Here is a 12,491-nt window from a genome sequence, read left to right as displayed (position 1 = left end):
CTCTCCGCGCCTAAAAGCACGAACTCCTGAACGGCTGAACCCATTTTAATTGTCATTAAAAAGTAATACATATAAGTAATATGTATATAACTGATAGGTACTAGGTAGGTATACCTACTTAAAAAGTTAACTTAGTTAACGAAGTCAAAAATGAAAAAACATACGGTTTTAAAAGTTACTCTGTATGTTATTACAAAAAGCTTACACCCACACGCAGAGACTATACTCACACAATAAACAGTTTTGTATCTTTAATAATAATAATTTACGAATAATATTATAAATCTGAAGTGTTGGTTTCATTGAACCCGCTAATCCCAAGAACTCCTGAACCGATTTCAAAAATTCTTTCAACGCTTGATATGTATGTGGTCTTTTAGTGCTATAGGCTACATAATATATTTACAAAAAACTAAAGGCGATGCCATTGCAGATCGCTATCTTCGTTGATGATTTATGCGTTGACAGTTTATAAGATGCTATTATAATGTATAGATAATATGTACCTATAAGAATTCACAGGCTTTTGCCTGTATCATATTCCGCAACCTTCTTTATCTTCCAGTGATAGTCTCATTAAAATCGAATAAGCCGCTATATAGAGTATCCCGCAAAAAGTGTGTGTGTACATGCATTTTATTTATGTGAACTTACATATATATATTGAAAGTTCGAGAGATCCTTAGTCACTGGAATTTCTTAGTTCAGAGTTTTTTTTTCCACTTTTCATCTATACTATAATATTATAAATGCGAAAGTAACTCTGTCTGTCTGTTACTCAATCACGTCTAAACTACTGAACCAATTTTCATGAAATTTGGTATGGAGATATTTTGATACCCGAGAAAGGACATAGGCTACTTTTTATGCCACGAAAATGACGCAATCCCGGAAATCCCACGGGAACGGGAACTATGCGGGTTTTTCTTTGACTGCGCGAGCGAAGCCGCGGGCCAAAACCTAGTACGATATAGTTACAAAAAAATGTATGAACGATTGTCAAAAAATGGACTACACCTTACTGGATACAAATAGGTACTATCTTGTTAAAATACAATTCAAATTTCAGGTGGCTGTATCTAGAGCCTATACTATTCAATGATGAAGGTGAATTAGGAGTGAAATTTCGCAAGGTTGACCAAGGGTTTAAGCAAGTTGCGCGCATCATAGAGGCAGACCCACGGCTTTCGGCGTTATTACAGTCTACGAGACTACAGTCGATGCTGGATACAATATCTGACCAACTGAACGCTTGTCAGTCAGCACTTAATCAGTATATCGATGTAAGTGGCCAGTACCTACTCGTTCCAAGGACAGTCTTAATGACTTATGACTATAATATACTGTATACAAATACCTTAACATTTATTGAACAAAGTGCAATCACCATATATTCGATCCGAATTATGTGGTAATGGGGTAAAGATATGTATTAGTTATGGCAACATATTATGTAGATTATAAAACTATTTACCTAGTTTGCATGTTATTATGCAAAGTCAATAACTTTTAATATTGCTTAGCTAGCTAAAAAATACGTCTTTGCTAAAATTATACCAAAAACTACGTATGTGCGGCTAGCCCTTACATTAGTAACTATTGAATAATTCAGTCATAGGTTGGTTGCTTTTTTTGGTGTTTTATTTAAATGTGCTGATTGTTAAGTTTCTTTTTCTTTTTTTTATTCTTCTTCTACTTTCGTTTCTTAGCGTAACGCAAAACTAACAAAAAAGTCTCTTTTTTCAGGAAAAACGTTCTATATTTCCAAGATTATACTTTTTAAGTGACGATGACCTCCTGGAATTGCTCGGTCAAGCACGATCCGGGACAGCGGGTAGAGAGACCGTTCTACAGACGCACCTGAAAAAGCTATTTCCCGGGATTACTGGTGTGCGCCTCGGGCCCGGGGGCTTATCTATTACAACCTTATGTAGCCATTACGAAGAGACGTTTCATCTAAATCACCCAGTTGATATTGACTGTCCTGTTGAGGTAATTGTTTTTCTATTAATATATAATTTAGTACCTACATTTTAAGATTTCAAAAAAAACCTATTATTTTACCTTGTCAAATATTAATCGGTTATATTTTATAGGTTTGGCTTAAAAATTTAGAAAATGAAATACGGTCATCATTAAAAGATCTGACGATAAAATGTATCAGTACGAACAGTATCAGAGACAACGATCCATTTTCGCTGCCGACGCAAATAATGTGTTTAGCGCAAAACATCAGATTCACTGAGCAAGCTGAAAAGGCGATAACTAACAAGGAACTGCGTAGCTTAAAAGATAATATTGAAAAACAAAACGTGAATTATGCTTCTGCCGAAGTCGAAGATGAGGCTGAAAAATATAAGAAACAAGCACTCATATTACAGTGTGCCTATTATAAGACTGTAGTGGACACCTTGTTGGAAAATAACGTTGTTTCAACTACAGATTGGTTGTGGCAGAAGCAGTTACGGTAAGCTTACTTATCTTTTGCGTGCATTTTCGCTTATTGACCCTAATTACTAAAAACTGGTATATGAATCATCATTCCACAGAATTCATTATCTTTTGATATATAGACAACTAGTGGTCCGCCCCGGCTTTGCCCGTGGTACATGTTTCGCAATAAAAGGTAGCCTATGTCCTTTCTCGGGTATCAAAATATTGGCGTGGCGTTATAAGGCGTGATTGAGTAACAGACAGACAGACAGACAGAGTTACTTTCGCATTTATAATATTAGTATGGATTCATAAATGTTTTAATTCATGAGCAAATTATCGTTCCGTACCAATTTTGTATGTATTGAGAAAAAGTGGAATGTATTCCAATGAACCTATTTTTTGTTCAGGTTTTACCTAATAAATTCCAAAGAGGTTGTAGCCAGAATGGGTTTGGCGGAAATATCTTATTCGTACGAATACCTCGGCACCCAGACTGGTCAGTTTGTACGCACTGAGCTAGCTGAAGAATGTTTCCTGATATTAACTCAGGTATTTTTTGCAATAATTAGTAGTTTATAATTTAATTTGTTAAGCACAAATCACCAAATTTAGGTACTGAGCAAACTGAAAAGGTGAATACTAACAAGAAACAACATAGATAAAACGTAATATACCTATATTTTTGTTACTTTTTTACAGATGATTTTAGTTTATTATTTAGTTACCTTATGTTTTCTTTAGTATTTTTTAAAATTAATATTTTAATTGATTTATTATTATAAAATACCGATATAACTCAATGTATTTAATTATTTCAGTCCCTTCATTTTGGCTTCATTGGCAATCCATTCGGTCCCGCGGGAACTGGGAAAACGGAATCTGTGAAAGCTCTGGGTGGACTTTTTGGTCGACTTGTGTTGATATTCAACTGCGATGAGGTAAGCTTAATTTAGATCTCTAAAATGAAAATATAAACATTATTTGTGATTAAGTATTTAGTATCTGAAAATTACATTATACTAAACGGTCAAAAAATGTAAATTTATTCAAGTAATTTTTTTTCTAACGAATTAACAATTTGCTTTTTCTGTTCATCAAAAGAATCAATATTTTTTACAATTAAAAAAAAAGTTAAAATATCTGTGATTCTATAAATGGTTTCTTCATTACAGGCTTTGGACGGCGAGTGTATGGGCCGACTGCTGACAGGATTAGCTTTGAGTGGTGCCTGGGGATGCTTCGATGAATTCAACAGATTGTCCTCAGAAACTCTCGCAACTGTGTCGCACCAGTTCTCTTCATTACTAACTGCTATACAAGCAGTTAAAACTAATGCCGAGGCTACTGCGTTGTTAAATGGAAAACAAGTAAGATTTTTAGCATTAAAAGCTTGCCTTTGTCCTTTGTCCTTCATTGTATAGCAAGGCAGAGCAAAATTGTGAACCGAATATTATGTAAAATTTGCTAATAAATATACATATATATTTTTTATTGTACCGATACGTTAAAATCCCGCACAATTAGATATATGTAGGAGTCATAAAATAATGAATTTTTACAATACGGGTTTTGTGTTGTATATGTTTATAAACTCCAGGTGGTGCTTTTTTGATTTTGCTATATTTGAAATGCAGCAGTAAGACATTTGTTATGTGTCTTTTAATAGCGCGTAGCGTAGTTGCTGGTGGAAAGCTGATTGATATATTTATTACTAGCTTTCCGCCCGCGGCTTCGCCCGCGCAGTCAAAGAAAAACCCGCATAGTTCCCGTTCCCGTGGGATCTCCGGGATGAAACCTATCCTATTTCCCGGGGTAAAAAGTAACCTATGTCCTTTCTCGGGTATCAAAATATCTCCATACCAAATTTCATGCAAATTGGTTCAGTAGTTTAGGCGTGATTGAGTAACAGACAGACAGACAGACAGAGTTACTTTCGCATTTATAATATTATAGTATGGATTGTTGTACATGTCAGGTGCACGTATCCCCCTGGTGCGGTGTCGCAGTGACGCTGAACCCGGCAGGGCGCGGGTACGGCGCGCGGCGGGCGCTCGGCGCTGCGTTGCGGCGGGCGCTGCGCCCCGTCGCACTCACCGCGCCCGCGCCCGACCCGCTCGCCACGCACTTGCTAGCTGCACACGCTGCGCTCAACCCGCTGAGGATGGCGAGGGATCTCACTGCGGTGTTTATGCTGGCTAGGTATGTGATTTGAATTAATACCGCCGTGCCCGTACCGTTTGTTGCTTATTGACTTGATTCATTGATTGCGCTCTCGCCACACATACGCTACGCTGAACCCGTTAAGGATGGCCAGGGATCTCACTGCAGTGTTTATGCTGACTTGGTAGGATTGAGCTTATTGACGTGATTAATTAAGCTCAGCAGTGCTTTGGTTGCTCGCCACGCATTTACTGGCGGCACACCTTGCACAGTACCCATAGAGGATGGCAAGGGATCTTACTGCGGTGTTTATATTAGCTAGGTATAGGTCTACCAGAATCTGATGGCATATTTTTATTAATGAAATAAAAGATTTTCATGTGGCAACTTATTTGACAACTATCAAATTGGTTGTCAAATTATTTGTCTTTTTTGCAGTTGATGAATAATTTTTAGGATTTTGTCTAAAAAATCTTCGAAAATGTCGAAAAAGCCGCTGCGATCACAAGCAAGAGGTGTTGTTTATAATGTGTATAGAAAAATATTCGATGAAGAAGGGTCAAACACATCACAATTTTCAATTTTGAAGATTTTATTGGTAAATTGAACTTACCCGTTTTGATACTTTAAATTAAAAAATATTATCTACAGGTAACTATAATATTGTTTGTTGATTAGAATAAAATTTTATGAAAACTTATTACAGGAGTTTCCAATACGGCTATTCGTCAAGTCCAAGCTGTCCAAGTCAATTTTATAGTGTGTGTATCTGTTAATACTTTAAAATAAACATAGTTTTATTTTATTTTATAAAAAATTATAAGCAGTTTTGATCTACATTATAATTATATCGATATTTTCACATGGCATACTGGTAATGAATATACAAATATAGGTATGTGTAAATAATAATATGTATTACCTGTATAAAAGTAATATGTATAATTGTATATTTATGTACCTACATCATATTAAGTGGATATCTCATTATTAAGTACAGTATTGTCCACTTATGTAACGTGACTAATTATATTGAGGACAAAATAAAAAATAAGCAGTATCAAGGTCGTTCAGTCCATTTTCCCTAGGGTTGCACACTCAAAATTTTGATTTCCCTAATTGCCATCAGATTCTGGTTTACCTATATAAAAATTATTGTTCTTTTTAGTGTTTTTGATACATATTTGCGGATTTCTCCCGTCCACATCATTTAGAAAAGTTCACTCTAAATACATTATGCTACCTCTATAATTTTATAACTATTTGCGTCCATTTCGTACATTTTCAATTATTTGATCTTACGAGATATAACATCATACATAATATGTATAATAAAAAAACATCAATGCGTTATTACAGGCCAATAAAAAAATTACATTTTTATAACTGAAAATTGTTAATTTTATAATATCACTTCTGCAGTAACCTACTAAGCAGCCAGCGTCACTACGACTGGGGGCTGCGAGCTTTGAAAGCGGCGGTGGGCAGCTGCGGGGCGGCGCTGCACGCACGCGGTGCTGCGGGCGAGCTGGCCCAGCGCGCCATCTTGCGATCCGTGCTCAAACTGAATAATATGTCGAAACTTACCAAACCAGACGCGGAGAGGTGAGTTTTCCATAATAGTAGTACTGATTATTACGCCTTTAATACACCTACGCATTCGCGTGCGGCAGCGAAACAACGAAAAAACTGTCAGTGGTGTGACAGAATTTCGCATATGATATGTCTCACTCTAGCACATAGATAGATGAAATAGTTGCGTCCTTGTCAGTATTGTTTCGCAAGGAATTGCGAAATGGCCATTACACAGACGCATAAGTTTCGCTAGTGATGTTTCGCATCGCAAAGCGTCAGATCGCGTTCTGTCGGTGAGGACAGATTTTCGCGCCATGGATGCCGAAAATACTGAATTATTTTTGCATTCTATTCGAGATTATCCCGTATTATACGCAATTGGACACACAGATTATAAAAATACGTACAAAAAAGAGGTAGCATGGAGAAAACTTCAAACATGGAGAAAATTACAATGGCATATCATTGCGAAAAAGTTGCGAAAACATTGCTGTTCCTTTCATTCATTAACGTTCCGCAGATATTTCGCTACGCAGTAGTTCCGCAGAGATTCGCTGCCGCATATGAATGCGTAGGTGTACTAAAGGCGTTAGATCAGACAATTTCGATGTGAATGTGTTGTATGTTAGCTTTGTATTTATGGAGGTTCTCGGAAGCGCTGGTACCCTCGGACGACTAGATGTATTTATGTTGTCAACTACCTACTGCTATTGGTTTGCATGCAAAATTTGTCTAAATTATTGTATGGCCACTTATGAATGGAAAAAAAATATGAAGGGGATATTCTTGTCTGTTCCCAGATTTGAAAATATACTGTCACTTGTTTTTGCTGACGTTCCCGAGGAGCAATCTACAGTTGATTCTATCTATATGAGCATTGACTCCAGTTTCGAACCGTTATATCTCATACGCAATCAATTACAGGTATATTTTATAATTACAAATAACATTTTCTATAATTCAAAATCTTGACATTTTTTGAGTAAAGCTCGATGTGAAAATTCTTAATGAAATTTACAGACACAAAAATGTATGGAATTATATGAACAATTACAACAAAGAATGGGAGTAGTAATTGTTGGCCCTCCTGGCTCTGGCAAAACAACTATTAGAAAACTACTCAAGACCGTAAGTATAACTTTAAAACTTAAACTCTTCAATTTTTAACCGACTTCAAAAAAAGGAGGAGGTTATCAATTCGGCCGGTATGTTTTTTTTTATGTATGTACACCGATTATTCCGAGGTTTTAAAACCGATTTACGTGATTCTTTTTTTTTTTTGTTCGATGCGGGATGGTATCGAATTGGTCCCATAAAAATTTTATTCGGATAGGCCCAGTAGTTTTTATTTTATGAGCATTTTTGTCTGTATTTGTAAATGTTGCAAGTGCAAGTTTGAAGTCGGTTGTTTTTAACGCAGTTGTCACTTGTTTTTATCTCTACATTTTCTAGGTATCTTGGGAGCCCGGGTTTTGCACTAACATTTTTATTAAGCACTAATATCTAAAAAATAATTAATAATCAGTATATTTTCAATTGACAGGCGCTCATACAGCAAGGTAAAACAATAATGGAGCACGTGATATACCCAAAAGCAGTGAGTCGGGAATGCTTATTAGGTCGAGTTGAGCCTGACACCCGCCAGTGGATAGATGGCGTCATATCCACTATAGCTTTGCAGGTGTCACAACAGAGCGCAGGTTTGAAATTATGGAAACTGGAAAAGTTTTTATTGGCACAAAAACTTAGAATAAAAAAAAGATTATTTGCAATGCCTTATTGCTATTGGTTTTACACAATGCAATTTGCATATGATTTTATTAGCTTGCACATCTTTTTAATATAGAATTGGTCACTAATATTTACTAACTCTTGTTTAAAGATCTCTTTTAATATGTTTGGACTTGAAAATCTATCGATAATACTCATATTTACATGCTAAAAAAATGTGAACACTAACTTTAATTTAATCTATCAGTAGGGGAATTTCATAAAAAAAAAAATTTCTTTAATGAATTTCAATAGCGATTAGTTCATCGTTTTACCTTGATAGTTGATACCAAAATATTTACAGACGTATGGTCATGGGTGGTATGCGACGGTGACATAGACCCACAGTGGATAGAAGCTCTCAACTCAGTACTAGACGACAACCGTCTATTAACTCTGCCTTCTGGCTGGCGCGTACAGTTCGGACAGAACGTTAACTTTGTGTTTGAGACGCATTCTATGGAACACGCTTCGCCGGCTACTATATCAAGGATGGGGATCATTTTGTTGAGGTAATATTGTGAAAAGGGGGTTTTATGGAGATGGGAGAAATGAAATAAGAAATGTACTGTTTTGATAGACGTTTGTCTGCTCTTTTCTGAACTTCTTTAATTCACATATAACTCTTGTGGTGAAAATAACACGAATTCCTCAAGCGCAAAAAGTGGTTTGACACTCGATGAATTCTTTATCTCTTGTAATGTTATATTTACAAGAGGTAAAGTACTACTTAATAAAACAAACCTAATGACAATGTACAAACCTATAAATAAATATATAATTATCTAACATTTTAGTGAAGAAGATAGCTGTGCGGAGGAAGTTTTCAATACCTGGATTCAAAAAGCTGACATGGAAAATGAAACACTACGCTTAATGATACCAATTTTACAAAATGTAATACGCAAATGTTTGAAATGGCTTAACACTCATAAGTCGAACGTTACAGTCAAAACATACAATGTGTCCATTGTAAGTATAATAATGTGATGAATATTAAAGAAATACATTTAATATTTTTTTTGATAACCATACTTCACAGGTTGCTGCACTATTTTCCCATATTTTTTTCTTTGCAATTTTATTTTCTCGTTACAGGTAAAGCAGATACTGACACAACTAGAATATATAATTCAAGAAACCGATACGCATATACATGTATCAAATGAAGAAATTATTTACTTAGCTCTGCAATACAGCGTGATAGGTTTACTCAAAGAAAATGCAATACATGCGTTTCATGACGAAGTAAGTGGTTTTTCTTTTTCGTGCGGATGGAAAAACTAATAGAGTGAAGTAAACCAATGATTATTTTTTCGCTTTTTCGACAAAAAATATGTATAAACTTGCATTGTTATTTACTTTCTAGATGTCAGACTTCTTGCCAAACAGAGTAATCTCGTTTTGACTGTGACATTTAGGCAATGAATTTTTCTATATTTTATTTTATTTATCTTTTTCTTATTTTTTACATAGATATCAGATATACTCGGTCCACCTCCGAACCCGGGAACTAATTTATGCGAGCGCGTATCGGACACGCTAGTGATGTCAACCCGGCTGCACGTGCCCGCACACGCACTGCGGGCGATAGTGCGTGCACGCTCACACGCTATACTCATTGGGCCTGATGCGTGTGCTAAGAGGTTAGTTTTAAGAACATAATATTATATGGAAAGCTTAAGCGTACATAGATTTTAGTACTTTTTTAAATGGTGAATGGTTTTTAGGTTAATGTTAAATTTAAGTGTTTATTTATGTGATTAGACACCTAAAATAATAAATATATTAATATGAATGCATAATCAAAATAAAAACTCACAAATCATTCCTTAAATGATGATTAATTAAACAGCATGAAATGTTAATAGTAAAATTTATTTTTCAGCACTTTAGCCGAGCACATCTTAAAAGATTGCAATACGACGATTGTCACCATCGATTGTACACCTATTTTGGATCCGACTGATATCATTGCTGAACTCAAAAGGGTAATCATAACAACTATCACAGCTCGCATTACTTTTTTTTTCGTTAACAGTAAATACGTATCCAATACACTAATATAATTTTATTGTTATATCTGTTTAGAATAACGTGATCCGCACTGGTGGTGGTGGAGTGGTATTACTAGTGCGAGCTCTGCACCGCGCGTACACTGACGAGTGGGGATCTTCGCCCGTACACTCGTTTTTATTACAGGTATCACTGTTGAGCATATAATTATTAATTGTTAAACTTAGGAATGAAGTGGTAATTATATCAAAGTACATAAAATATAGATTTTTTCTTCAGAATTTATTTTATAAATGGTTTGGTTAGTTTTTGTAATAATATATAATTTTAATCCGATACACTATCAATTGTTATGTAGTTGATGCAAGGTAACGGCTTCTGGGCTTCGGAAGAAAATGGCACACAGTGGTATAGCACAGCTCGGGTCAGTGTCATAGCAACCGCTTCGCCTCGCCTCGCACTCGCTTCGCGTCTGGCCGCTGCCTTCGCCCATTTAATATTACCGTGAGTTGATAACATATTTGTTAATTTATAATATTTCATGAAAATTTCCTCAAATTTAAAATCGAATATAAGAAAATGTTGATATTCAAAGATTAACTTTTTTATAGCGAGCCATCCGACGAGGAATTATTGGAGCTTTTAAAATACTATTTAATCGAAAATTTAAATAAGAATATTTCGGATGCTGATATATCTAACTTGTCGCAAAATATTTTGTCGATGCTAAGAGAGGTATACATATATTTTATTTTTTTCTTACCTATATGTCATGTACATTTAATATTCCCGATAAACTGTATTAAACAAATCTTTACAGATTATCGATACTTTTGATACAAGATCACATTACTCATGGAATTCTTCCCATTTCAAGAAGATGTGTGAAAATATAAGGTGGTATAATCCTGCCTCAATTAACGATGTAACAATGGTATGACTTGTGTTTATATGTATTCACCCTTTAATTATTTTTGTTATTAATAAAAATCAACATTTTTTTATTTTCTATCGTAGGCTCTGAATGCGCAAGCGCATATAATATTCAGAAATCAACTAGTGACTGATGATGAGAAAGAACAATACGATGCTATCGCTAGAAAGTACCTCAAAGTGAACAATAATATTATGTATTTTAAACCAATACAACGTAGCGACGGTGTTTACTTGGAAACTGTAGATTATGCGATGTGGTATCAAAGTACACAAATGCTAATTAATCAGTGCTGTAAGTAATCTAACGTTTTTGTAGAAAATAAAATTATTGCAATATATTATACAGCACTCGTTGTATTTGCATTCATATCAGTGATTGAAATTTTCTATTTAAGGATTATTTCATTTTATTGGTAACATTAAACCTTTTCAGTGACGGACGATGAAAAAATTTTTGGTGACGCTGGTATAGAAATTTGCAAGGAGTTGTCCATACTGTGTCCTGTTATAGCTCTAGCGGTAAGAAGATATTTCAGAATATTATTTTATAAGTACTAAATAATAAGGCATTTTATATATTTCCTCAGTGTCACCTTCAGCAAGCTGAATAACAACTCGAACATATAAATTTTATTTTTTTACTTCTGTTTAGGTAATAGTATGTAATGTACGATTACTCCATTAGCTTTTCTTCAGGTTTTACCATAAATCAACCATTTAGTTAAAATTTAGCAGAAAGATTTTTTGAGCAACCTATTTAATCATACATTAATAATTCCACAGTTAAATGGCGGTATAGTAACAGCAGTATGCGGGCCGGGCGCCGGTGCAAACGGAGCTGGCCGTGCTGTGTGCGCAGCGCTCGCTGCTAACTGCGTGCACGTGGAAGTACCCACGCACTTTGCCCAGCAGTTTAAAGCTGTATGTATTGTTTGGATTTCACTTTAAAGATGGCGAGGATACGTCAAGGACAATTAGAAGAGAGACATAAGACATAATATATATGGTACACGGTGTCAAAAACAATTTTTCGCCAGCATCGTTACCAAAATAAAAAAATAAATATATTTCAAATTTCTAAGTTGAACTTTCATACTTTCGATTTTTTTTTATCATCGGAACGTTGAAATTATTCACAGGCTTTGACATCAGCAAGCGAAGGAAATCGCACACTAGTAATTGTAAGCGAATGGTCAGCAAATTCAAGTAATTTGGCAATCATAGAAGCGTTCATTCGCGCGCACTCAATACACGCACTGCCGTCGAACGTTATGCCCGCTATTGGACAAAATGCTGAACAGACATTAATGAGTAAGTTTCTTTACAATCTATATTCGATTCTTTTTAATCTTCTTTAATAATATTATGTATTTGGAAGTTTAATATTTGATAAAAAATACTAATACTTTTATTTTAGATATACGACAAAATCTCGGTATTTTAATTTGCCTCGATAAAAACCAGGACAATTTATCAGAATTATTGGAAAAATATCCATTTTTATACAATACTTCTCAATTGACGTGGCTTGAACAATGGTCAGAGGAGACACTAAAGGAGATGCCTATATTGGTCATAAAGAGGTATTCCATATTAAC

The 12,491-nt window shown here is 35.1% G+C and overlaps 1 protein-coding gene across 1 annotated transcript in view; it reads left to right on the top strand.

The window, feature by feature from the left end:
- Positions 1-12,491, top strand: part of LOC123691820 (cytoplasmic dynein 2 heavy chain 1) — a 59,533-nt gene that overhangs the window by 27,833 nt on the left and 19,209 nt on the right. Inside the window, exons 26-50 of the mRNA XM_045636389.1 lie at positions 1,070-1,283; positions 1,747-1,992; positions 2,097-2,467; positions 2,844-2,985; positions 3,255-3,374; positions 3,609-3,803; positions 4,412-4,635; positions 6,019-6,201; positions 6,972-7,095; positions 7,192-7,299; positions 7,715-7,871; positions 8,246-8,453; positions 8,739-8,913; positions 9,040-9,189; positions 9,418-9,587; positions 9,830-9,932; positions 10,033-10,143; positions 10,316-10,461; positions 10,569-10,692; positions 10,778-10,891; positions 10,975-11,185; positions 11,327-11,412; positions 11,677-11,814; positions 12,033-12,204; positions 12,311-12,476. Of these exons, the coding sequence (XP_045492345.1) occupies positions 1,070-1,283; positions 1,747-1,992; positions 2,097-2,467; positions 2,844-2,985; positions 3,255-3,374; positions 3,609-3,803; positions 4,412-4,635; positions 6,019-6,201; positions 6,972-7,095; positions 7,192-7,299; positions 7,715-7,871; positions 8,246-8,453; positions 8,739-8,913; positions 9,040-9,189; positions 9,418-9,587; positions 9,830-9,932; positions 10,033-10,143; positions 10,316-10,461; positions 10,569-10,692; positions 10,778-10,891; positions 10,975-11,185; positions 11,327-11,412; positions 11,677-11,814; positions 12,033-12,204; positions 12,311-12,476 (4,158 nt within the window). The remainder of the gene's footprint in view (positions 1-1,069; positions 1,284-1,746; positions 1,993-2,096; positions 2,468-2,843; positions 2,986-3,254; positions 3,375-3,608; positions 3,804-4,411; positions 4,636-6,018; positions 6,202-6,971; positions 7,096-7,191; positions 7,300-7,714; positions 7,872-8,245; positions 8,454-8,738; positions 8,914-9,039; positions 9,190-9,417; positions 9,588-9,829; positions 9,933-10,032; positions 10,144-10,315; positions 10,462-10,568; positions 10,693-10,777; positions 10,892-10,974; positions 11,186-11,326; positions 11,413-11,676; positions 11,815-12,032; positions 12,205-12,310; positions 12,477-12,491) is intronic.

Source organism: Colias croceus, chromosome 5 (assembly GCF_905220415.1).
Source record: "Colias croceus chromosome 5, ilColCroc2.1".
Lineage (NCBI taxonomy): Eukaryota > Metazoa > Arthropoda > Insecta > Lepidoptera > Pieridae > Colias > Colias croceus.
This window is presented reverse-complemented; position numbering and strand designations above follow the sequence as displayed.